The sequence below is a fragment of the Leucopleurus acutus genome (assembly GCF_964270905.1).
Source record: "Leucopleurus acutus genome assembly, chromosome: 10".
NCBI lineage: Eukaryota > Metazoa > Chordata > Mammalia > Artiodactyla > Delphinidae > Leucopleurus > Leucopleurus acutus.
The window spans coordinates 8,000,314-8,028,163 of NC_139153.1; the positions used below are offsets into that span (position 1 = coordinate 8,000,314).

At 39.1% G+C, this 27,850-nt stretch overlaps 1 protein-coding gene across 14 annotated transcripts in view; it reads right to left on the bottom strand.

Annotated features, from left to right (window-relative positions):
• The window catches only part of SETD5 (SET domain containing 5), an 82,470-nt gene that overhangs the window by 16,266 nt on the left and 38,354 nt on the right, over window positions 1-27,850 (bottom strand). For 3 of the 14 annotated variants that reach the window (XM_082847208.1, XM_082847197.1, XM_082847203.1), the window contains 16 exons: window positions 23,748-27,541; window positions 23,360-23,465; window positions 22,825-23,033; window positions 22,427-22,485; window positions 21,705-21,883; window positions 20,731-20,769; window positions 16,987-17,229; window positions 16,026-16,174; window positions 15,526-15,643; window positions 14,304-14,413; window positions 13,154-13,403; window positions 12,696-12,779; window positions 11,487-11,744; window positions 10,479-10,799; window positions 9,819-10,061; window positions 4,522-4,651 (listed from right to left, as the gene is read on the bottom strand). In XM_082847208.1, the coding sequence (XP_082703334.1) occupies window positions 4,522-4,651; window positions 9,819-10,061; window positions 10,479-10,799; window positions 11,487-11,744; window positions 12,696-12,779; window positions 13,154-13,403; window positions 14,304-14,413; window positions 15,526-15,643; window positions 16,026-16,174; window positions 16,987-17,229; window positions 20,731-20,769; window positions 21,705-21,883; window positions 22,427-22,485; window positions 22,825-23,033; window positions 23,360-23,465; window positions 23,748-23,839 (2,590 nt within the window). In that variant the 5' untranslated portion in view covers window positions 23,840-27,541. Of the gene's footprint in view, window positions 1-4,521; window positions 4,652-9,818; window positions 10,062-10,478; window positions 10,800-11,486; window positions 11,745-12,695; window positions 12,780-13,153; window positions 13,404-14,303; window positions 14,414-15,525; window positions 15,644-16,025; window positions 16,175-16,986; window positions 17,230-20,730; window positions 20,770-21,704; window positions 21,884-22,426; window positions 23,466-23,747; window positions 27,542-27,850 lie in introns of those variants that run through there. The other 11 variants (XM_082847209.1, XM_082847206.1, XM_082847207.1 and 8 more) reach the window with 10 other exon arrangements.

Genomic DNA, 27,850 nt, shown 5'->3' on the forward strand with positions numbered 1-27,850 from the left:
TCTCTTGGCTTTTCCAGGTAGAGTAGCATATTACTTGTATACAATGGCAACAAATACATCCTCTTTACCAAAACTTTTATCTCATAGATTTTCTTTTTGGTAATCAGTTTGGGTAACAATTCTAGATGTTGTTATATAAGAATGGTAATAGTGGGATAAGTTGATAACCAATTTAAAAGTTTAATCTAACTAGTTTTCACCAGGAAACATAACTGGCAATTGTTTTCAGATAGATGTAAAATAAAAAATCATTCAGTATGTTATTAGATTTATCATTAAATTCACAGTTACTGTGCTATTACTACCCCTTCTCCATTTGGCTGGCTAATAAATTTATATGAATAAAATTTCAAATACTGAACCAACCACCTTTACATTCCACAGAAAAATTTTATTTCATCATAATATACTATTCTTTTAATATTCTTACAGATTCAAGATTCAGATCAGTGAAATCTAATTCAAAAGTAGTACTGTGCTATTTTTTGGAGGTTAATTTGATAAAATAGAGTAAAAAATTTAATGCTACTCTATAGTATTCCACCAAAAGTATGTGTAATAGAAGATAAACCACAAATTCTAACATTTCTTTATTTGTTGAAACCCAGGTTGTTTTTATCCTGCACGTGTTTGCAATTATTAATAATTCCATGACTAACACTTTGTATAAAAATTTTGGTCCACACCTATTTCTACAGAACAAGTACCTAGAACAACAACTTCTAGGTTAAGGAATGAATTTTTAAAATGCATGACAGGGACTTCCCTGGTGGTGCAGTGGTTAAGAATCCACCTGCCAATGCAGGGGACACAGGTTTGAGCCCTGGTCCGGAAAGATCCCACATGCCGCAGAGCAACTAAACCTGTGCGCCACAACTACTGAGCCTGCGCTCTAGAGCCCGGGAGCCACAACTACTGAGCCCGCACGCCTAGAGCCTGTGCTCTGCAACAAGAGAAGCCACCGCAATGAGAAACCACGCACTGCAAGGAAGAGTAGCTCCCACTTGCCGAACTAGAGAAAAGCCTGTGCACAGCAACAAAGATCCAATGCAGCCAAAAAAATAAATAAACTAAAAAAATAAAATGCATGATAAATCTTACCAAATTGCTAGTAGGGGTATTACTTCCCTGTCATATATATATATATATATATTTTTTTTTTTTGCGGTACGTGGGCCTCTCACTGTTGTAGCCTCTCCCATTGCGGAGCACAGGCTCCGGACGCACAGGCTCAGCGGCCATGGCTCACGGGCCCAGCCGCTCCGCGGCATGTGGGATCTTCCCGGACCAGGACACGAACCCATGTCCCCTGCATCGGCAGGCGGACTCTCAACCGCCGTGCCACCAGGGAAGCCCTTCCCTGTCATTTTTGTTGCAAATCCTTTCTCCCAATATTTTTGTCCTCTATTAATTCAGAGAACTAAGGACATAGAAACATTGTTTATTTAACTTTAATTAAAAAACATGGGGGCTTCCCTGGTGGCGCGGCGGTTGAGAGTCCGCCTGCCGATGCAGGGGACACGGGTTCGTGACCCGGTCCGGGAAGATCCCACATGCCGTGGAGCGGCTAGGCCCGTGAGCCATGGCCGCTGAGCCTGCACGTCCGGAGCCTGTGCTCCGCAATGGGAGAGGCCACAACAGTGAGAGGCCCGCATACCGCAAAAACAAAAACAAAACCCAAAACACTGAATGCACATAGAATTTACTTTGGCAAAGATCTAAGTCTTTCTCATCCCCCATGCAAGTAAAAATTCCAGAATAATTTACCAAATCTTTCACTTACATAAGGCCTGCTTCTGGCTATTCTGTTCCATATATACATCCATTATTGCACCTGTACTAATTACCAGCTTCTAGATTCATAATAGAAGTTAGTTTTACACTTCTAGGTAAAGTACTTCTTTGTCATTACTTTTTCAATTTTTTCTTATTTTCATGTTTGCTTTTTATGATAAACTTCCAAGATCATTTAATCAAACCCCCAAACAAACTAGTTTGATGGAAACTATCTGAAGCCAGGAAAGAAACTGACTCATTATATTTCTTCTTTCCATTAATCAGTATGGGAGTTCCCTTCATTTCCTCAAGACTTAAAAAAATATTTCTCAGTAATGATTTGCTTTACATGTCCCCACCATTATTCCTAGGCAGAGTCTCAGTTCTGTTAAGTTCGGCAATGAAAAATTTTTCTTCATTTTCTTGGTACATAAATGGTATTAATTTTTGCATATCCAGCAGTTTTGTTGAACTCCTGTTAATTTTTTCAAATGATTGTTTAGGCTCTCCTAGATAGATATCCACATCATTTACAAATAATGAACATTATGTCCTCCCCTGCCTGAAGAGTAATACCATTTATTTCCATACAACTTTAGCTGCTAGGAACTTAGAATCTTTAATGTATCCTAGTACATGACTAATTTCTGCAAATGTTCCATAGATGTTCGACAAGAAATCTGTAGATAATGACAATAATAATTCCTATTAAGGGTCTGATACGGTAATTTATGTACCTTAATTTAATCTCATATTAGCTCTACAAAGCAGATATTACTATACCCATTTCACAGATGAGGCTCAGAGATAACTTTATAACTTGCCCAACATCATATAGTTAGTAAAGGGTAGAGATGGTCTTCAAACTCAGGTCTGTTGGATTCTTTCTACTACACCAATTTGTATCCCTTTTTGTTTTCTTTTTTCCCTTTCTTGATTAATATTTTCTTGATCTTTTTGAGAGGAAAAAAAACCAAAGAAACCAAATAAAAATAATTCCTCAGGATTTACACTAACTTGTAGCAATATACCAAGTCACTCATTTGAGTACTGCTTGTTTTTTTTTTTTTTTTTTTTTTTGCGGTACGTGGGCCTCTCACTGTTGTGGCCACTCCCGTTGCGGAGCACAGGCTCTGGACGCTCAGGCTCAGCGGCCATGGCTCACGGGCCCAGCCGCTCCACGGCATGTGGGATCTTCCTGGACTGGGGCACGAACCCGTGTCCCCTGCATCGGCAGGCGGACTCGTAACCACTGCGCCACCAGGGAAGCCCTGCTTGGTTGTAATTAAATATTTTCCCATTTACGTTGTTCCTAAAGGGCAAGGTGTGTCCTCTGAATGTTTCTCACTGCTAGAGACGAGAGACGTTCAATAAAGGTTGGTGACTAACAGTCCTACTTCCATTCCAACCAGGGCACATAGTAACAAAGGCAACTTTCCCTATGAGTCTTTGCCAGTCAGGACATGAATTGCTAATACAGCCTCCCTTTCCCATCCTCAAATACACACACACACACACACACACACACACACACACACACACACACACACACACAGACCATACACATACATATGTGTGTATACTAGATAGAAGATTTCAGTTAAGTAATACTCTCACCGTACTGTAAAAGCTGCCAATAAATTGATAATATTGACGGAAATCTTTTACCAGCATTTCTTTATGTTAACCTGGTTTGAGTAAATCTCCCTAATATTTGGTGAAGAGAATAAGATATTTTAAATACATGGTATCATTTATCTTCCAGATGTTCTACACTGGGATCTTATTATCCTGAGGTTACATATGCGATAACTTACAAGGTATAATCCAATCTAGGGATAGAAAAACAAAGTCAATAATTTTAAAAAAATCTGTTTTTAGTAGCCTATTTTTCCCCCAAATACAGTATTACACAAAGTTTTAATATAAAGCAGATATTCCTAGTACAAATCTCTTTATTTAATTCAAGTTCATATTTACTCAGACAATAAACAGAAACAAAGAAGTGGTTTTATGAAAATCGGAAATATTACTATGTGACTTTTAGCATCTTATTTATTTTGGCATTTTGTTTTGATTGCATAATATTCACAAAATTGATTTAGAGATAAATAAACTAAGAGGAATCACACAGAACTTTTCAATTAAAGTAATACTGGCCAAGAGAAACCGGTAATAAGACTATCCCAAAATAAGTTAAGTTGGTATCAAGTCCATACACCAGTGCTTTCAACTGCAATTCAATTAAAACCCCTGCAAGAGTCACCGGAAAACCAGTGGGCCAGATGATTTTACATGACCCTCCAGTTTGAAAACAACCAATTCATAATAATTTCTCATTTACTTCACTCATCCCCTGCCCCTTCAACCAAGTCCCACCCAACTCAATCACCTACGATTTTGACTCTTTCCTGAATAGTGCCCCGCATCTTTCTTGCTTATTTCCCCTCTTATAAATATGGATATAGATTTCCTAAACTTACTACTTTAAATGTATCTAACCTTTTTTTAACCATTTCTGCTGTTATCTGTACACTGTCTAGTTCCTTCTTTGTCGTCCTGGGAATACTGATCCCTGACTTGAGATCTCTCTCTTCCTCTGTAAAGACAGATGTAAAGTAACTATTTAGAGAACAATGCTATTTCTTTTTTTTGTATCAGACTTTTTAAAGTACTCAGTGAAATTTTTTATGTAGACCCAAAATAATCATTGCTCATGTATTCAGAAAGGTCTGCCACACATACCTGCATTGTCTTTGCAGATACTAGAAGAATTACTATTCTCATTACTTTGGTATAGGTGCTGAGTTCTAGTCTCTTGGGGTACAGATGATGTCTGGGTCATCCCTTCTTCCAAGGCTTGCTTTATCCAGCGCTATAATGGGAAAAGAATCAGGGAATTATCAATAATCATTTAAAACTATTTAGGTCACCTATTTTAAATGCATTAACCAGGTCATTACATATCAACTGGTGAGAGATGCAATACAATGCATTCATTCGGGTCCACAGTCAAGTAGTTTTTGTCTTGTGTTTCAGCATTCTAGGATAGTGCCCCATCAATTCTTTTTATGGGGCATAACTGAGAAAACCTGGATTACACATAATGAAGTCCCACAAAAAAGCCCAAACCAATAAAAAAAAAAAAAGATTACTATTTAACTTTTCATATTGCTTAGAATGGGATAAATGGGAAAAGATAAGGAAGAAATCTTAGCATTTATTTAAGAGAGACTCTGATCACACAGGATGAAACTAGCACATAAAATAAGTGCATAGAAGGAAGATAAAAGATCTCTTAAGAGTTGTCTGCCCTGTGTTGGGCATATCTGAATAATCGAAAAGATTCACAAGAAAACTTTGGATGAGAATAAACAGCTCTTCACTACAAGTACCGAAATGCTTCCAGAAAGTCTACTCTCAGAATATCCTCTGAGTTTTCCCTCCTTGTTAATAAGTAGTTTGGTTAAATTATGCGTGAATAATACAAATCATCACCTGAATAAATGACCTTCTGCAGAAATCAAAAAGGCAAAAAAAAGTAAAAAAGAGCTCTCTAATCAGTCATTTTTTGTTGTGAATAATGGAATCTAAAATGATGGAAATAGATTTTTGTCAGAAAGTCTGCAGAGATTAGCATAATAAGATTATGCATCCTGTGGAAGAGAGAAAATTTCTTACCTGTAATTGTGTTCTCTTAAGATACACAGTTGTAGGTTGCTCACCACTCTGTGGCTCTCCTGCCCTGACATAAGACAGATCGAATTTTGATAAACATCAATTTCTGAGTCAGACCCTATCCCAAATAGGAAGAGCAAAGGTGATTATAACTTTACACCTTTAGAAAACCAATATTACAGGTAAGTAAATATTCTCTTTACCAAAGAGAGAAATTCTAATAGAGTTACCCTCTTAGAAACTTAGGAAATAATGTGAGGAAACCAGACCATGTGGTCTGCCAAATGAAAGCAAGAATAAAATTATGAACATGAGGGGGTAAAGAGTGAGTAAGTACCTAAGAAAGACAGCTCAGCATCTATTGAATCACATCAGCATTTTAGGATTTGATCAGGTCTCTGAAAAGCCAAAACAAGACCAAGAATGAACTAACTCTCCTACATACAGAATACTGATATAAAGATGAAAACTGTCAGAACCATAGCTCCTTACATAGAAGAGACCTCAGAGGTTACCTTGTCTTAACGCACTCATTATACAGATGGGGAAAATAAGGCCAGGAGGCCAAAAAGAGTGAAAATCCTTTGTTATAGATACCTTATTACATACAAGTTTTTCATCAGAGCAGATGACAGGACTCATTTGGGGTCACTGTCCTTTCTTCCTAGAGAAGTCAATTTCTTATATTTCCAGTGTCAAATAGACGCACCCATAAAAGAACTTACACTCTGGATCTGATGACTACAAAAAGGGAAAGTAAAACCAGGACAAGGGCATTCTAAGGAATAAGATGCTGCTTTGGTTAGCTTAAGGTCGAACACAACAACATGATCAAACCCATTCCTCCCTGACCCTATATGTACGTCTACACAATATTTCAGGGCCTGTAAAGAAGGAACATGAACAGCTATTTGTATCTAACAAATCCCAATCACCCCTACAGATAATAAATTAACTTTAGACAACCCCTCTCCCCAAGTTCTAGCTACAGTTATTAAGGTCAAAAGAACATTTCTCCCTTCCCTGAAAGTCTGTGTTGAAGAGATTTTTAGAAAGCTCAGAGATGGGCAACAGAAATGTCTTAAAGGGTCTCATTACGATGGGGAAAGAGAAAGGAATTAATTTGGGTTTTAGGGTCCAAAGACCTGGATTGAAACTTGGCTGTGTCTCTTACTAGACGTCTAACTCTGGGCCAGTTACTGAACGCTTCTGAGCCAAAGCTTCTGGATCTGTAAATTGAAGCAATAATCCCAGCCTCACAGGGTTATCATGAATGGTGAGACAGTGTGTGTGAAGAAAGCTTGTAGCACAGTACTGGGCACACATGTTCAGTGAGGACTAGTTCAACTGAATTTCAGTGCTATGTACAGAGATATACAGATTAACAACACTCTAGTGCACATCATGAAATATCAATGCAAAACACAGTGTTTCATTTTCAGTCTGAACGGGAAACCAAATGCCCACACATATTATGCCTACAAGGTAAGTTTAGAGATTTAGAGAGAGCAAGGAGGGATACTACTGAAAGGCTTCTTAGCCAGTCATAAATGCTTCCATTCTAAAATAACAAGTGAAGTAAAATCCAACAAAAGACATGCTATAACATGCTAGTTAAGAACTGTGTATCGATTTAATTTAGAAACTACAGAGACATCACAAAACATTCTGCCAAATACTCTAAGAATCTGGGTGCAAGTATACCCATGCAGCTTTATACTGTTTTAAACTTATGAAGCTTTTATCTCCTTTAATCAGATATGAAAGAGTAAGCCTATTAAGAATGTACACTGTTCTAACTAATCCCATGGAGGATGGTTGTTTTCATCTGTTTAAATTATATTCTTCTCTGATGGATTTTCAGAAATTTATTACAATTTTGTTTTATCATGGAAATCTTCTTAGGTCCTGTACTATATGAGTACTTTCTAACCAATCTAAAAAATCTTCTCCTTCCCCATCTAGGATAAAGCTGAGTTCAATTTCTATATAAGGCCCAATTTCATTAATTTTGTCCCATAAAAAGTTACAGTCTTGTTGTGTAATATAATCTTGATACATTAACAGCAACTATTAAATCTGTGATTAAAACTTAATTTTAAGAGACCCAATTTAAGTAAGATAATTTGATATATAAGTCAGCATACATAGCCTGAACTCTTCCCAAAGACCAATATGACACAAATAGATAAAAGTGCCTGAGCAGAGCCTGTATAAAACAAGACTAAGGATGGTCAGATACATGTGGAGAATATAACACGGACATGAGTTAAGTATTTCTAACTGTTGCCAATGGAGACACAAAGATGAGATACAGATATAAGTCCTAAACCATAACCAGGTAAAAAGAGCTCTAAGAAATGGATTTTCTATCAGATTTGAAGTCATATTTCTACACGTTTTCGATTTTCACAGAACTCTGCTACTTGGAAAAAAGCAAGATGGGAATAGAAAGATTATAACCCAGCATCACAATGATCAAGGCAGTATTTTAAGAGGCTAGTCCGTACTATTTACAATTCAGACTTCACTATTACTCTGTATTAATAATTGTTCACCCTTCTTAAAGGACCAAAAAAAGAAATTCAATTATCTGACTTGGTAAGAGGCTTCAGTAGTTAACATCCTAGGAAATCTAGTACTGTGTCTAGCCAAAGACAGAACAAAAGGAAAAAGTCTATTTCATATATATTAAACCATCTCTTGACTTGTTCCTCCAAACTAAAGACCATATTTACAGCTTCTCTAATTGTTCAATACTACTCTGAAAATGTAGTTAAAGATTCTGAGCTGTTACTCTTAATGAGGGACTGAGCTAAACGTAACAGGAAGATTAGTTTCGCATGCCATACCACAGTTAATGCCCTTCTCCAATTATTACAGAATTAGGTTAATCATAATGGTCATTAAATGGCAAATACTTTTTTTTCCTTCTCAGATAATTTGTAAGATCCAGGATAAGTAACTTGGTATAATAAAAGATCCCCAGAGACGCAACTTTCCTTTATCACTTAGGCAAATTTCTAGTCTTATTTTCTTCTTAAGAAAGTTGTCACTGTTTTCACTTCTGACACCTGAAAGTTATGTTAGTCCATCATCCACAAACACTTCTGGCAAAGATCTCATGGTCAAATTTCTCTTTAGGAGTTGTTCTACTTGGTAATTTCCCCTAAATAAACCAGTAAGTGACTCAAACACTTAGGTAAGATTAGGAAAAGACTTTCTTCAGTGTATGCTGCTCATTCAGTGGTAGTACCCTTCCTTTGTGTGCAGATCCCTGTTGCCCTCCTCCCCTCCATATCCCACACCACTTTGGCTCATCTTTTATGCCCCCTCCCCCCAAGAAATAGTATCTGCTCTTTGGGAAAAGAGAAAAGCTTTAAGTTTGGAGGAGTCAGGGAAGACCTGCCTGGAGTTGGAGACTTCATCACATCAAATAATCTATATGCAGCATCCTCATGTACGTGATGCCAGTGGAGGAGGGCAATGGCAGACACTGAGGAAGGCAGCCTGAATCCAGATCTGAGGATAAGAGAAAAGGGTGTTCCAGGGAACAGACTCTACCTCAAAAGAAGACCAAATGAAAGGGTGTCCTATACTTCTAGAAACACGAAAATGACATTATAGGTCTGAGGGAGTGATCTATTCTTGAGAGACACTTCTGGAAAATATGCAGGGCTTCTGGGAACTAAGAAAGAGCATTCCAAAAACAAACAGCCATCAAATACTACTGTCACTAGATCCAAAAACAATATATAACTAGAGAAGAGCGAGAGAGAGGCAGAGAGAGGGAGAGAGAGAGGGAGAGAGAGAGAGAGAGAAAAATTTTATAGTGGGTTCCATAATCACTAGGGAATAAACAGTCCAACTTGTCATTTGATCAAGGAAAAGGAATTATGCCAATTGTAAACAGGACTTTTCCTCTACTCTCAGTCAAATGATAACAGTGACTGAATTAATCCAAAACACAATTCAATCATTCTTTAACTTGTACAACAGTGCTCTAGAGTACCTGGGGCCCAATCTCACACAATAATCACAAATGGACATGTTAACCAATATCACAGGAGCACACACAGAACACCCCTCCCTACCCAGTCACCAACTGCTATGTGCTCTCAACTCAGTAACCACAAGGGCTCTCAGAAAAGACAACAGTGAATACTCACAAACTGAGCACCAAAAATGTAGTATACATCCCACCTTAGTCTCACTGACTCTTGATGCGTCAGTATTTGTGGTTGAACAACTAACTCATTATAAACTCATACGGGCAGAGTGTGGCTATCTAGAGAACGTGTTAGATATGTCACCAGTACTGGAATCCTAGCTTAAAAGAAAAAACCGCGTAAACACAGACATACCTTTTTACAGGAGCTGAACATGCCATCAGGCAGAAGCGGCCTTCGACGCCTCTCAGGGATAAAGGGTGAGCCAAAGCGAATGTAGTGTTTGGGGGTGGTGCAAATTAACGGGGAATGGATAAGACCGGGTAACATGTTCAGGGTCGTTGCCAGTACAGTTGGGTCCGTGGTGATACGTAAAGGGCACTCAACAGGGCACTCTTGCTTCTCTGCTTTGTCATTCAACCACTCTGTAACTAGATACTAAGTTAAAAAAGAGACCATCAGTTGATGCTGCAGATGCAAAAGCCAGAGGAAGCAGTGTAGCTCACAAACACAAACCTCATCTAGAAACTAGACAGAGGTAGATATAGCAGCTGCAGAGAGTATGAATCGCACATTCAGAGCACAAGGGTATCTTCTTTCACCCTCTCCATGAGCACTATGGAAAGAATGATTTCAGCTCAGCAATTTAAACTCTGCCTAAAAATTATGCGAACAAAAGTAAGGCAGCAGGATGACCTCAGCCCTATGTGTCTAAGCATTTCATCTAAAACTTTCAATCTAATAATTCTTAGATTATTATTATTATTTTTTCCCCTGGGGATTACAGGTCCTTTCACTTTACTAAGCCACAGCTTTCGGCAGACTACACTTAACGAAGATGTACTTGTAACTTACCTTTTTGGTTTTGGGGTATTTAGATGCAGCACGGTTGACATGGGATCCAGTAACTGACACCACAGTTGGGTCAGACCCTGTTAATTGCCTGTTTTCTCCTGAACTGTCTACATTTCCAGCTTCAGTAGGAGTTACTGAGCTGTTATTTCCCCCCTCTTCCAAGGCAGCTTGTGATAACTCTGCCTGCTGTGCAATGGCCTGCTTCTGACGCTTTAGTCTTTGGGCTGAACTGGTCCGGTACCGAGAAATTCGACTCTTCGGTCGGGGCCTAGAAGGCTTTGCTGGAGGTGGTTTGGGGACTGGTTTTTCGGCAGCAACATCCTATAACAATAGCAAAGTTAACTGCTTACCAGAAATTTCTTATCAGCAAACATTCTATCCAGCTTCCTATTCACTTTAAGCATTCTGAATGTTTACTGGTGAAAAAAGTGAGCGTTTAAAAACATTAATTTCAAATGTAATCCTTATAAAATTTATACATTTAAATCAGCTAAAAAGGCTACAGGAAGATGTCTCAGTTATTTCTTTTTCTAATAAGTATTTATAAAATAGGTCTAAAGACAGCTGAAAGTAGCCACCTAATTTTAGGTTCTTAGCAGGGAAGGTAATTCTTCCTTTGTCTCTTTCCCCAGATAGTAAGGTTTTAGCTTAAGGCTTAGAATCTATGGCTAAGGTAGGAAAAGGAACGAAGAATTAATTCTGAGAATCCTATGAAAGGTCAGGTACATGACAGTGCTACACAGAGAGCCAAAGAGAAACCACATGATTTTTATGAACTCACCACCAACAATATCTGGCAGAAATTGTAGAAAGTCCCATTCTAGTCTGAGAGTATCTAGTCATTCAAATTCTGTCTCCTTGAATCCCACGAATCAGCTGACTGAAAATAGTCTTACTTACTGCGAAATAAGGCAAAGCTGAAAATGCTGACACTAACCATTCCAAAAGCTAGGTAACTGATATTAGCAAAAGAAAGACCGACTAAGACCTGGAGTCTTTTCATCTTACCCCTGCTTGGGAAGACCTCCGGGTGTTCACTCCAACACTCTGTGGGTTGCTTGGGACGGCAATGTTTGAAGCAGGGTTGCTAACTTCAGATTCAGGGGCTTCAGTTTTTGTCTCCTCTCCCACAGGAGTCTCTGAGGTGGTGGTAGTAATCTCTATGTCAGAGTTGCTCTGTTCCAAGGGCTGATCCCGCCGCTTCTTTCTTTTTTCTAAGTTTTCAAAAGCATGCATGATGGCTTCAACCTTCCTATCTTCCCGGGTCTAGAAAGAAATAACATTAGCATAGAAGGAAGCCTCAACCAGGAGAAGGGAACAGCTTTTCAGAAGTATTATTAATAGAAATTGATAGATATTTATAGAAAATACTAATAAGATAATATATATATCTTTGAGAACATAAGATAAAAACTAAAAATTTTTCATCTTAAATGTTGCAAAGAGTTGTAAAGAAAGGCAAGGTCAAACTCAAGCTTTTCAAAAAGGGTCAGCTATTTTGAAACTTTTTTTTTTTTTTGTGGTCTCTCCCGTTGCGGAGCACAGGCTCCGGACACGCAGGCTCAGCGGCCATGGCTCACGGGCCCAGCCGCTCCGTGGCATGTGGGATCCTCCCAGACTGGGGCACGAACCCGTGTCCCCTGCATTGGCAGGCGGACTCTCAACCACTGCGCCACCAGGGAAGCCCTTGAAACTTTTTAATACAAAAGAAAAATAGCCATCAAAACCAATTTTTCTCTGTATTTTCAGAGTTCAAAAAAAAAAAAAAGTCAAGCAGATTTTCTTAAACAGCTTCTCAGGGACAGAAATAAACATGACTGATTTCAGCCATAAAGCAGAATTTTTGAATCCATATGACTGAATGTTGTGTTTGTTTTTTAAATGTCAAAATTCACACAACAAACTTAGGAAATTCCTAAGTTAGAGTAAGTAGCCTAAGGATATTTTGTTCCATTAAGACAGTTTTTTGGAAATCAAACCGTTAGTAAGAAACCTCTTAAAACCATCATCTGGTAATAGTCATTAGAGAACTACGTGTGTCTGTGTAAAAAATCGTAATAAAATCTACTTTATAGAAAAAGCCCACACTGTGACCTAGAGGTGATGGCATAGTAACTTACTGAAGAAATGAGATGATATAAATTCAGAAGACAAGGGGTTTACATGCTATAGGTAACATGAGTCAGCAGGAACAAAAAGACGTTAGAAGGTACTCACCCTCTTGCTATGAGCTGGGTTCTCCTGGTCATCTGTAATCTCTTCTTTCTCTTCTTCTGCTTTTTCTTCTGGATTGTCTATTGCCTTTAAGACAGAGTAAATACTCAGCTGTATCCTTAAGCTCTAAGAAAACTCAATCCCTGTTTTTTGGCTCGTAGCTTAAAACTCTCTAGAAACAATTTCTAGTGCTTTATAGTGTTACTCATGTGGGGCTACATAGTAAACACAGATGATAAATCTCATTCACTGGACTGAAACCTGATAAGTACCTGAATGGATGTTCTTGACATTGTAAAAAATAATAAAAAGATAATGAATGAAAGCACACCCACCTTGATATGAAGGTTATTAAGTGTTAATATAGATTCCCTACATAAAACAACATGTGGCAACCTGAGATCCTCTTCATCTGAAGAGGATCAACACCAAAGCAACAGCCTCTGACCAGGGGAGATTACCTCATGGTCACTGGATACAATTACTTTCTCAGGAATTTGCTCTGGCTGCTGGTTGTTTTCCTCTTCTGGAGCCTCATTTTGCTGCTCCATCTCTAGCTCTTTCCGTCGTGCTTTTCTACGTCTTGTCTCTGCTCCGATGGTGGGCAGGCTTGGAGGAGGTGGAAGTGGCGGTTCTGCAGCACTGGGATTCCTTTTCTGTATAGGGCAATTCCGGTTCCCCTTGTGACATGCACAGTCCACTTTATAATTACTGCTCCAAAGAAACAACCAAAAGTGCCTGTTTCAGTACCCCTGAATATCAGTTATATTACCCATTCATTCTCTTGTAATATTAGTATAGTAATTTACTCTAGTTTCATCTTTGAACAAGGTAAATAGTCATTAAGAAAGTCCGATAAATACTTTCAACATTCTGTGTTTCTCTATATAACCCCAACGCTTCCCCTATATATGGTCAGTGGAAAGGAAATGAAGTTCCCACTAAATTCAATTCTCCCAACTGTCTACGCTATTTAGTGAATCAGTGACAGACTCTGCAGTGGCCGTACCCTTCTCCATGTCCTCACTTTTATCTACTGATTCCCTACTTATTATTAATACCTTTTCTTCTTGCACCTGTGCCCAAACATCAATTGCCACATAACCCCTGTTTGCCTGAAAGGACCAAGGGAGAAAAGCATCCATTTTACAAAACCCATCACATAATCACCTATGATTTGCCATCTGTTTTTCGGCATTGCCATATACAGCTACATTACATGGCTTGAGTGGATGGAGCAAAGCTTTAAATTCTCATTCTATATGATCCCTGGTACAAGTGCTGTGTGCATAACAATAGATGCTACTACAATTTCTACGTGTGTTTCATACATACACTTTTTGTTATGCTTGCTACATAGAGGCAGAGGCCAAAACACCCTTGGTTAGAAGATTGGTAAGCAGTATCACACTATGTAGCTGTGTCTCTTAAGAAAACACCCTCAGTCTGTCTTTCCCTCCACAATTTCTAGGCAGAAAATGCATTACTCATGGAAAGATTAGGTTTAAAAAAAAAAAAGAAGCAAATGGCAAGGCACAAAAACAGACTGAACAGAGTAGCTTAATCTGTAAGACAAGCAATTCATGTTAGGAAAGGTTGTGGAAATCTTACCAGTTACTGTACTCATAGTCAAATGCTATGGTGACCTCAGCATCCTTGGTGATGGCAGACACAGCATAGATACAGAGGTGAATCATCCCATCTGCAATCATGTGTCGCACCTGTGTGAACAAGGCTTATGGTTATGATTTATCAAAAAGACCAGGAACTCTCCATAAGAGGGAAAAAACCTTTTACCAAAATGATATCTCCTCACTTAGAGTTAATGGTAGTCTGTCATTTAACTCCATCATTTCATCTGAAACTATCATATAGTAATTGAACATTTATGATACTTCTTGAAATAAATGAAGAAATCTTGAGATGTTAGCAATCAGGGTCTGCTCTACATCTTTTTTTTTTTTTAAATAAATCTATTTATTTATATTTATTTTGGGCTGCATTAGGTCCTCGTTTCTGCACGCGGGCTTTCTGTAGTTGTGGCAAGCGGGGGCTACTCTTCATTGCGGTGCGTGGGCCTTTCACTGTAGTTACTTCTCTTGTTGCAGAGCGCGGGCTCTAGGCACGCAGGCTTCAGTAGTTGTGGCACAAGGGCTCAGTAATTGTAGCTCGTGGGCTCTAGAACGCAGGCTCAGTAGTTATGGCACACGGGCTTAGTTGCTCCGTGACACGTGGGATCTTCCCAGACCAGGGCTTGAACCCGTATCCCCTGCAATGGCAGGCGGATTCTTAACCACTGTGCCACCAGGAAGCCCCTGTTCTACATCTTAAAGCTGTTTTCAGTTGCACCAGAAAATTAAAATTCCTTAAGTCTATAAGAAAAGCTCTGTGGATTTTCTTGCTGCATTTGATGTGGTTGCACTCATTATGCACCAAATACTGAACTTTAGAAATGTCTAGAATCTCTCTCACAATCCTATTAGCTAAAATCTAAAAAACTGCAACCACACACTTTCGTTTTGACCCAATAATAAAATCTTTTATATGGCAATTCTTTAATATAATGTCACTGACTTCTTATCCAGTCTAGCTCTTTCTCTTTAGCAAATGCTAACATGCTTTTGCCCATTTCTGCCTTCTCTAAAGAAAATCCATTCCTTGCCCACATCCTGTGAGAACAGATGCATTATTACTTTTTTTTTCATCTCTTACAACGAAAGATCATAACCATTATCTACAGACCTTAATCTGGGTGAAGTTTTCAGACTGCTTCTTCAGTTGACTTGTCCTTTTGGTGGTTCCATTCAAAGAGAAATTGCTACAGAAATCTTACCTCTGCATTTGGTGTACATGATCTTCTGATGAACCGAGCATCATTACCGAAAGTACGTGCATCCACACACATCTCTACACCATTGAATTTTGAGTAGAAGAGCACAAAGGGGTATGGTCTAGGGATATAATTAAAATTCCTGTAATTCTCAATACAAATAAAAAGGCCACCCCATGATTTCAAATATGAAGCATATGCTGACAGAAGAAGCAGTAGTCCTTTGCAATGCCTACACTTGGAAAACACCACATGCTTGTCTGCTTCTGATTAAAGAATAAGCACAAAGCAAGGAATGCTTCGCTTGGAAAGGAGTCATCACCACTTTATACGTTAAACAATTTGCAGGTTTATTTGCACTTCTCTACAAATAGCAGAGAGGGGTGAGCTTATCTGAGCTGTAATCTTTTCCAAGAGCATCCCATCAACCAGGATGGTTTTTATAGCCATATGCTCAGCCAGGCCTACTTTAGCCCTTACTACTCAATGAATGATGCTCTTACTTTTTGAAGAAATGTCCATTGACCTCAAATTGCTGCCGTAACATGACTTTGCCTCGATACTCTATTATAAGAGTGTCCAAAGCCAAATCTCTTGCAGCCCTCAGGATCTTCCGGTGCTTCTGAACACGAGTGACTCTTCCCAACTGTAGCTAAATAAAATCAGAATATTAACATTAGATAATATCAACAGCAGCTTAGCAGACATTTAAAATATTTCTTAATTGAGGAAAAGGCACCAATATTTTTAGGTTTTATTTGTATGTTACTTAGCTCGCTGATCAGACATTTTAAAACATGATAAAACCTTAGTACTTCTAGGAAACAGGCTCCATCTAGTGAACCTGCCACCCCCCCAATCCTCAAAGACAAAAAAAAAAAAAAATCTAAGAAAAATATATGATTAAAACTTTAGTGGCTCTATGTTTAATGTAAGAGTTTAGGTTTAGGTTTCTATTAATCTTAATAACTCCTACTGAGACTATATAAAATTTCCTACCCTAATTTATCTATTTTTAATTAATAAAGATACGTAGTTTAAAAACACGTATCCGAACAGTTTCCAGTTACTGTAACTTGCTTTTAGTTAAAGATGCTCAATAGCTGGCTAATTTGTTATTCTAAGGCCATCTGAAAGAAACAGTAATTCCAAAATATGTCCTTTTCCTGGGTTCTTAAAATCTCAACTACTAGGCTTCCCTGGTGGTGCAGTGGCTGAGAGTCCGCCTGCCGGTGCAGGGGACACGAGTTCGTGCCCCGGTCCGGGAAGGTCCCACATGCCGTGGAGCGGCTGGGTCCGTGAGCCATGGCCGCTGAGCCTGCGTGTCCAGAGCCTATGCTCTGCAATGGGAGAGGCCACAGCAGTGACAGGCCCGCGTACCGCCAAAAAAAAAAAAAAAAAAAAAAAAACAAACAAACAAAAAAACTCAACTACTTAGGGAGTCTTTAACCCTTTGATCCTTACCTGCATTTGGGAACCAATAACTGTATTATTACAGGCCAATTCAGTCTTATTAATAGTGTCTAAAATAGCAGGTTTGCCCACAAATTCCTTGCTAGAATGTAGATGTTGTTCAAGGGCGTTCTGTACATCTGCACTGTACTGATTAGTGAAGGCTTCTTCATATTGATCAGTCCATAGTCTTATCCGATTTTCCCATCCCTCAGTTGTATTCTCATCTAAATTCTGTGCTTCAGAAGGAGAATTCTGTAGAGAACAAAGGTCAAGTAGGTTAGGAGAGTCCATTAAAGGGCAGGGGTGGGTGGGTGGGGTGGGGCGGGCTGAATATCCAGAGAAGATTAGTTTTCACTTGGCAGTTGGTGTGCCATAAGAGTAATGGCCTGGGAGTCAGGATCTGGCTTCTATCATGGTTTCATTACCAGTGAGCTGTGAGGTTCAGCTTCCTCATTTATAAAGTGAGAAATTAATCTGGATTGCAATTCCATCCCATCACTGTCATTTTATGACCACTTTTTAAGTCATAAAAATCAAACTTATCAGAAGAATGACATCAAGTTCATAAGAAAATCTTCATAAAAATGAACAATACAGACACCTTAAAATATCCATATTGCTTAAATTTCAATACTTATCAAACAACAGTGTGCCATCTCAAATTGGTAGTTTTACTAGCATCCAGGAGAATGTTTTTGTGCGACTTATTATTTTTAATATACAATTAATACATGTTCATTCTAAAAATACATGTGAACCAAATAAACAAATAAGTAACTCATACTCTTGCCTCCCATAGAAAAAGCTATCATTTGGAGTATATCTTTCTAGCACTCTACTTTTGACATTTTAAAACAGCCACTCTCTGTAGAGGTGAGGTGGGTGGAGGGGCGTGGGTAGGGGCAGTGTAGGAAATGCTGAGAGATACTGTGCTATACCTCTTTCAGAAAACCGCTGCCCTCTATGACAACATAGGACTGAGGAAAGATTATTACATCTCACCAACATCATCCTAAACAGTTTTATATGTGCTTGTGCTATAGAGACACAGCTGAACTCTGATACATGTTCTCCTCCATTGTGTTCAGGACTTAAGGTGTCGTCAGAAAACAAAACAAACGTGAGATGATGTCACACTAGTGACAACAAGAAGGAAAAGACACTATAGTACCAAAGCTACCTGCAAATCCATGTCGACTCTAAACTTGCAAAAACAGGTATGAAAAAATTAAATATAGTTTCCACAAATTACAGAGAAAACATTTATACCCATTGTAACAATTACTTTCTTTCACTTCTGTGTCACTAGTTTTGATTGACTATTGTCTACCATACTTCCCCCAAGGAACAGGGAAATCAAAGGAAAAAGTTAACACCACTGTTTTCCACATTTGTCACTAGAGTCCAAAAGAATGAACAATAAACAAGGGATGTAACAAACACCTAAGGCTAACACACTGAGAACAGACTATTACCAGCTTGAGGTGTCAGTAGCAGCTGAGCAACAGAAAAGTACAAAAGCTGAGGCTTAAGGGTGTTTATAAGACTGGGGATTAGGGGTGCCCCAATAGTATTCCCAGGTTTAAGCACCCAGCAGTGATCACTGAACTTATAACTTGTTAAACAATGTATACTGGAAGCCTCTGCCATAGTTTTAGCTACTGTTCACTAATATAACTGTATACTCTGCTATCCCATTCTTCCAGGTACTGGAGACCCCATCTCAGTGGGTTTAGAGCAGTGGTTCTCAACCAGAGGGGATTTTGCCACCAAGGAGACATTTAGTAATACCTGAAGTCATTTCTGATTAATACACCTGGGTGTGTGTGTTACTGGCACCCAGCAGGTAAATGCTAGGGATGCTGCTACACAGCTGACTGTAATGCGAAAGACAGCCCTGATCCCTGCAAAGAATTATTTGGTTCAAATGTCAACAGGGTCGAGGTTGAGAAACCCTGGTTTAGAGCAGTCTCCAGTAGGGAAATTCAACTTTGGGGTTAAAAAGCCAAATGATAGGTTCTTCTCATTCTTAAGGTATTGTTCCCACTCAGATGTTTGGTGTAGTTCTTACTAACAATTAATTCTGAGTACAAAATTTATAACTCAATTTAGAATTCTGATATGAGAATCAAAATAAACCAACTAGTACTATTTTTTTTGGGGGGGGGCCTACTCTTCATTGCCGTGTGTGGGCCTCTCATTGCGGTGGCCTCTCTCGTCTTGGAGCACCAGCTCTAGGTGCGCGGGCTCTAGAGCACAGCCTCAGTAGTTGTGGCGCACGGGCCTAGCTGCTCTGCAGCATGTGGGATCTTCCTGAACCAGGGCTCAAACCCGTGTCCCCTGCATTGGCAGCCGGATTCCTAACCACTGCGCCACCAGGGAAGCCCCAGTACTTTTTAGTTATCTAAATTTTAACATGCTTATGGGGCTATCTGTCAACATCTCAAAACTGCAAGCAATATTTGGGGTTTACATGTAGTTTTCTGGGAGAGCCAATCAACTGCTTTCAAACCTCTGGAAGTTAAGTTACAATAGTTAGCTGATACAAGAGAAAAGGGCTTAACACCTGGGATCAGGGGCTACGTCTGCCCCTTAAATCTACTGAAGGTCCCCTCTAAGCAACTGTCTCCTTGCAGGAGATAGATCTAACAAAGAAACAGTAATTGTGTTCCAAGATATCCCAGGATTCTGATGGTCTTGGGCTCTTAAGTCCTCTCCCATCTCTTTTACAGATATGTACAAATCTGTTTATGGGTATATGCACGGTGAGGCCTTCTAATTTTATATAAAGTACTACCTGAGATCTTTCTAACATGAGTCATATTGGTGTTCCATATGTATGTGTGTGTGTGTGTGCATAAATCCTAAGAAAGCCTCCCCTCACTAACAAGAGTTTAATGTTTACCACAGAACGGTCAACAGGAAAGATCCTGCTTTTATATTAGTTACACATTTAGGCATAAGTATACTTATGGAATTACACTCAACCTTAATTCTAATTAAATGCTTTGAAGCCATTAAGTAATGGTTTGGGAGGTATGCTGTCCTTCTATATACACACATAGGTAAAGGAAGATACCAGACAGTATATTCAAATCTCCTTTGGGCAATCTCTTTCCTTATCACCTAGTAACTGAAAGTCCCTTTAAACCATTGTACATAATTTCTCTATTCTCCAACCACTACCCGAAATCATGCCTCATAAGCTCTTTTATTTGATAACCGAAGAAAAGAAGCACACCAGCATCACCCAAGTCTTCTGTACCAAACAGATATGCCAGGAGAAAACAACTCAAAAGTAAGTAATTCCAGTATTCTTATCAAAACTACTACCTTCCTACTGATGAAATTTATCCTTCCAACTGGTGATTAAAGCCTACAGGGTGCTAGGGCGGGTGCACAAGAGATGCTCTATCACCAGAAAATCCTCACTCCTGAGGTGGAGGCCAATCACAATGATGGAAAACATCAGCCTCATTTTGTCTGGCAAAATGTCACTTACCCCCATGCCGAGAGAAGCAGCTAATGAAAAACCAATAAATGAAGGCTAATTACAGAAAGGGAAAATATTTCAGAAAATGGTCAAGAAAATCTACTTTGGAGAAAGGCTCTATGAAAACTGAATGGCAACAATTACAAACTAACGAAAAGCAGGGTCCAAGATTCCCAGACCATCAATGTCAGGAAAGAAGCTGACCAAAATGCAAGATCACAGTGAAGTAAAACACAGCATCAGGGAAGAATACCCCTTACCTTCATCCGCAAGGACTTCCGGGATCCCTCTCGAAATGCCTATCCCAAAGAGGAAAACAAGTAGAACAAAACAAAACTTGGTACCAAAATGACAGTTATACCTATCTGAGACTAAAACTAAGGCAAGAACTAGTGTTCTAGTCTGTCCCCTTTACCCTAGGTAACAAATACAATGGAATTCCCCACACTATTATCAAGAATAGGGGTAGCACATGGCCAGTGAACTCTGAGGCTAATTCCAATACTTTCCATTGCAGAATTAGGTAATAAACAGGGAAGAGCATGCATCACTTAAATCCTATATGCACCCCTGACACTAAAAGAAAAAGTAAATAAAAATGTTAAGTAAGGCTGCAGATTTACCAGTTTTGAAATTAAGAAGGAAACAAAGACCAATCCCCTTAACAAGGGGTGGGCAAGTCACCTAGGAGCAACAAAGTTGCCGTGATGGGGAAGAAAGAACACAAAACAGAAGAGATTTCTTCTGGAGACTTTTTAGTTGAGAATACAGGAAAGTGACCACAACACTGAGGAAGCCTAGACCATTCAAGAGATGTTTCCTGAATTTTTTGTAACAAGGGAAAAACAATCAACCAACGACATGAAGTGGGCATGTACCAGGACAAGAATTTCAGACTGGGTTTTGGGATTGAGGAGGTGGGAGATACTGTAAGGACAGTGGAAGCCTAGACTGGAGGCTGCAGCACACATGGACTTGTGCCAGGTGGGGCTGGGATTTCATACCTGGGATGGGGGCTGGAGCAAAAGAAACTCTGTGCCAGTTGTGATGATATGGAATAAAAGAGGTTGATCTACATGTTCATAATACAAATTAGCTGATTTGTGCAAGAAGAGCAAAAGTGGCCCTTCAAACATCTGGATCAAATTTCTTAAAAGAATTCTAGTGCATTCTTCATCCAAAATTTGGGCTATTTCAGACACATTTCTATTTGAGATAGTTTTACCCTTCATACCTTGATTTTCTTCGTCTTTGGTGCTGCACGACCCTTTTCTGGACTCTTTTTCCGCTTCTTGGGTTTGGTTCTTCTAACAGTTAAGGTGATGCTTGTAGGTGTGTGCTGTGTTGCTGTATACAACACAGTGGAAGGAGAAAGCTCCTCATCCCAGCTTTCTGTTGCACTGCTATCCCCACCTGAAAAAAGGTTATTTCATAGTTCATGTTGTACAAAAAGCCTCATAAATACATTAAAAGCAGCTTATTCCTTTCGATCTAGCCCATACCCAGTAAGTTATTACTTCTACTATTAACTCTATTATCTGTGGAACATATACCTACATTCCATATAGAAACAAGATTCTTTCTGCATCATTGGCATTAAGCATAGAAAACCCTGTTCTATATCATGTATTTCTACCCTTGAATTCAGTCCCCAATCTCCACTGCCTCAATGTATATGTAACATAGAAAAGGATGTGTGTGTGTGTGCGTGCGCACACATGTGCGCGCCCGTGCATGCTCACAAGGAATAATTTGATTACTATAGGGCTAAAATTGTTGACTCTGGATACAATTAGTTCACAACAATAGAATTACAATGGTCTTGAGAGGACTTCAATCACTGTCCATGAAAAGAGCTGGGGACCATGGGAACTTACAAGAGGGGTTCTTGGGATGAATATTAAAACCACAAAATATTATATGTCAAAATATGGTCCTAACCCATCTTTGGCTCACCTGATATGTTGTCCTGCTTCCGCCGATGAAGTCTAATAACCTTCCCCCTGCTCATTCCCCTAAAGAGGGAAAATAAACTTAAAGTAGTCCTTCCAACAGCATGCAGCGCATCATCAACACACATGGGAGAAGTATCTCTGCATATACTACCCCCTTCCTCCCACCTACCAAATGTTTCCAGGACATTAAATTTCATATCAAATTCAATAGCTTTAACATCAATCTCTCATTCCTTGTTGTCAGCAATTCTCACCTAGTGCAGAGAATTCGAGCCAAGGAGCACTAAGGAATCATCTACATTAACAAACACAAGAAAGAATACTTTGAGCTTTTCCCTACTAATAAGAAACCCTAATCCCAGCAACCCAGGGCTGGATTTAGATGGAACACGATCTTACCTGCACTTGTCACAGTTGAGAAGGAAGCCATCCTGAGAAAGACCACAAGGACACCAGGTAGGAACAGTCTCTCCTTCAGAGTTCGGGCTGTCTCCACAGCGTTCCTCTACGGGCGACGGCAGGCCATTCAGGTCAGAACGGGGGATGATCGTCTGGACAGGGGGAGAAGCAGGAGGTGTCGGAGGAGGAGGGGCTCCGTAATTATGATCCTGAAAATAAGATTTTTTAAATCAACAGTGTCCAAACACTGGCCCCTCTCTCCCCTAAAGTATGGTACATATGGAAAGAAAGAAGAAAGTAGTACCCTTCGTTTTTTGGCTTCAACCAGGAAAGTGATAAAACAAAATGCCAAGGTCAACTGGGACATAAAAACAAGAACAATGATGCAGGGCTAGACGTCCGCTGGAGGCAGGGAAGTGCAAAAGGGGCAACTTCGTCATGCTGCATATAAACATTTCAAGAAAGTCACAATGTATAAGAATGGATTACACTCCAGGAAGATCACTGCTCTGGAGAGAAACAAATGCATACTCACAGCATAAGGCAGTCCTCGACACCCATGTCTCTGAGTGGTCCCATAATTATGAGTGGAATACACGCTCTTCTCATTAACTGCTGGACTAGCCTCCACAGATTCAGGGCTGCACAAAGGCGAAAAGCAACGCATGATAGCATAACACCTAATCTTCCCTTAAACTAAGACTTAACTTCCCATTCTAACCCCTCCTCTTTCCACAACCACCAGCCACTAGAATAAGAGAAAGAACTCAGTGAAACAATCTGATTAACATAACTAAGCCTATAAATAACAGTAGGAGTGTCATTAAATGTGGATTTGTGTGTAACATGAAGCCAGTACAGGCAGATGTCTCAAAGCAGGCACCTGGGATACAAGGTGTCCCTAATGACAAACACAAACGTACCAGCTGAGCAGGGAGTTTCCCCTAGAGAAGCCACTCTGGGCTGGTTTAGACTCAGAACTATTCTTCTTAATTGGATCTCTTAATACTTCCATGAAACCTCACATGACATTTGCAGTGAGTGAGATGATGAAAGTGCCTTCTGCACTGCCCCAGGGACCAGGCCCTCTTCCATTCACTACCAAGACAGGATACCCTGAAGAAAGTACAGGTAAAAACAATGGCATCTTATATTTATCATACCTCTCATCTTGATGAACCCCCAAACACCTTCCAAATATTAGAGTAATAATTTCTCATCTACCAATGACATGCAAGCATATCAAGGACACAATTATTTAATAGCTGCATGATAATACCATAGAACTTCAAACTATTCAAAACTGTACTCAGAAGTTTAGTCTAACGACAAATAACAACAGTAGTACTGGCTACCATTTTGAATTGCCCATTATTTGCAAGGTGCTTTATATGTATTAATTCATTTACTCTGCCACTACTAAACATGATAAACAGCACCCCATCTTTACAGAACATGAAGTTGAGGTGGTGAGATTATATGACTTCACCAAGGTTACCCACTGACAGAGCCAGGATTTGAAACAATGTCTGACTCTAAAGTCTGTGCTCTTTCCACTATGCCTAATTGGTTTGGAAACCACGATAACTTTCTTCTTTTAAAGAAAATTACATAAGATCTTAAGTAACCAGGCTTAGTGAGAAGCTTGGTTGAGTATGTTTCTGTACCCTCACTGAGTGGAAAGTAAACTGTTCAAACACAATTTATTAAAATAAAATAATTATAAATGTGTTCAAATTTAGAAATTTAATGTAAACCCTTACTTGATAATAAAAAGGCATAGGTGGCTAAGGACAAAATTCACGTTTTGGGGCAAAAAGAACTTTAACTCTGATTACTTAGGTACCTGGTTAGGTTTTGGAGAATACTGAAAGATAATTAACGAATGCAATTGTATGATTTGCAGAACTGAATAATGGGTTATCCGTCATTTAAATTAACCAGCACTGAGATTCACAAATCAGAAACTCCAAAGACACACGTAACTCAGCCTTAGTGGTGGATCAAAGGGTCTTTTAGGGAATCAAATAATGAATATTGTTTGCTTCAAGTAATGTACATTTTTCCTGCTTAGAAATACACATAATATAGGACTTGGCAGGAATCAAGTGTGCAGTTCAATGTGGTGTAATGTCAGCTGAGAAGTGAGGGATAAAAGAAAATTCTGAGATATGTATCCAACTCACCCAGTTATTTGCTCCAAAACTGTAAGAAGGGATCTTATAAATAACAGCAAAGGTAATTTCTAGGTGAAGAAGAACTTTAGACACAGGAAAGTATTCTCTGTTAGTGAAGTGCATGCATTTTATTACTTAAGAGTGTCTGCAAGATGGGAACTGGGCGGGGGTAGGGGAATACATCAAGAATGCAGGTCAGTATTCTTGAGAAATAGATGATCTGAACGTGGCTCACTGAGAGGCAATCAGCTCTGAGTATTAGGACACAGGTGGGGTTTCTTAAATAAACCAAAGGCAAACAAGCATTAATAAAATGAAGGTAGAATTTAGTTTCTATGATGGACAGGTTAAGAGAAAGTAATAACTTTACACAACATTGTTAATTTACTAGATAAACAAGTATTTCAAAGAGCTATACATATTTTATGCAAGAGATTTTGTACCACTGAACACATGGGGTGAAACATGATAGCTGTTTATTAGAAATGGAATTTGTTTTTTTTGGACGGGAAAAAGGAAAGTGGCATGAAATAAAAGATGGCCATGGAGATGGAGCTATGCCGGTTGTATCTTACCCATCTCCAAACTGGGTAAATATGAACATATGCACTTCATGTGCAAGTCTAGGGAATAAAAATAAAATGTATATTGTGTAGGTTAAAAGGCCATCCCACTGCACAATACTTTGTAGTCAAGCATAGCATTTAATATATTGCTATGCATGCCAAATACTAAAATTTAAGCTCACATCTTTTGATGAGGAAACTTTGCAATTTCCATACTGGTTACTGATTAAATACATAGTTACATGCTGACAGGTAACTACAGGATTTCCTAGGATACTCCCTGACATACAGAAACATATATCAGCTCTTATCTATATTTTAAAATATCGATAAAAATTTTGGAGTGTTAGGATTGCATCTCTTTATTAGCGAATGATTTTACGCAAATGTAATCATAGCCTTTCTTCCCCTATGTTTGAACTTCTATGACAGCTAGGCACATACACAGAAGCCATGCTTACGAAAGATATACTCCATCAACTGTGTTCCAAGTATAATATGCAACCTGCTGTTATAACACTACCTCTTAGAAAATGTCTTTAATTCATTTATGGCAGGATTGTAAATTCAGAAAAGTCTTTGCTTCTATTGTTACATCTAGAGGTTTTCCTACAAATATACAAAAAAAACAAAAACAAAACATAATGCATACCATTGCCATCAGATTTAAAATCCCATAAGGTAAGGTCTAGATCTTTTATTTAGTTGAGGATGTTATCCTGTCCCCAGGTTTAATCTTAGAGTGCCCAGAACAGTGGAATATGCATGACAGTGACATATGCACAGTGAAGCATTAACAAATATCATCAATAATTTAACAGAGTGGTATATAAGCTAATTGTTGACATTCTCTTGCTTTATAGGAATACTAAACGAAAAACTGTATAATTAGCTAAGACCACAGTATCAGAAATCTGTCTGGAGATTATGGATGAAAATGTTTCAGGAAACAGAAACACTGCAGTCAAACTTTTAGGCCACAAGTATTTTTTGATTCTGCAATTACTTCTGGACTCCCTAGCAACATTTATGGGCAGTTAGCTCTGTACTATGGGAAAAATCCCTGTTTTAAGAATAATAGCTTTAGGTCTTTTCCTTAGCTACTAACCCCAAACTCGTTGAGTTAATCTTTTCGTTGAAATTTCTGACAAATGTTAATGTTGTTTACATATACAGTCTGTCAGCCAATCCATATAGGAGGCTAGTGGTTGATTTTATACAAATTCATTAACACTACACAATTACCTATGAATGCAGGGAGATTTTTAAGTACTCTATTTGGGAAACAGATGTAAAATTGGTAGTCTCGGCTATTGGCATAACTACATCTCTGTGGCATGCAAAAAAACAAAAACAAAACAAAACAGGAAAAAAGGCCCTGGAAGTAACACAATCCACCCTTCCCTACCCCCCGACCCTCCATCTTCCTTTTTATATAGGAATAAGGCCAGAAACTGCTTTCAATTCTACACGACCCCAGAATATAATACACTGCTTCTTAGGGTAGCTTCATGTTAAGTCTTCCTCTTTAAGGAAGTCATGAAACAGTTAAATTATCCTAGGTGGCTTTGTGAAGAAACATACATGCTCTTTACTAATATTCTCAGTCTTAAGAAAGAAAACCACTATTATCAGGGATGCAGTTGAACCCAGAGTTCTGGTACAGCTTCTTTACTTTGCTGGAGGGGAAGGAATCCCCAGGGACTGTGAGAATGGCAAGAGAAACAGGGGAATTAGAGCAACACCCACCTCACTCAAGAAGTGGCTGTGGGATCAAGAGTCTGAACTGGACCTGAACATATTCAAAACACCAGGATTTTTCCAGCCCAGACCCTAATCCCTGGTACTGCCTGGAATAGACTTGGCTTCTGGGGGTGTGCTGCCCCCTAGGCCCCTTGGGTCTCTTTCGCTGGACTTTCACATCCTGGTGTAGTGCCACTTCGTCTTGAAAGGTAGGGGGCTTCCACTTCCTTTCTGTAAGCAAGGAAGATTGGGTACAAGGGAGGTAAAAGGACAAGAGGGGGGGAATCTGTGAGCAGGGGGAATCTTGGACAACTTAAAAGAGAAGGGATACAAAAGTCTAAAAAATTTTAAACTGTGAATATAAAGTTTTATAATGAAGGCCTACCTTCATTGCCATTTGGCATTTAAATTCTTCAAGAATTGAGAGTCTATTTTAGGGATTGGACTTTTCGACAAATTCTGAATTCCTAAAGCTGCTCTTAGCTGAAAAAAAAGTTTGGTACCACTGATTTTGAAGGTCCTCTTTCTAGGCAATGAATA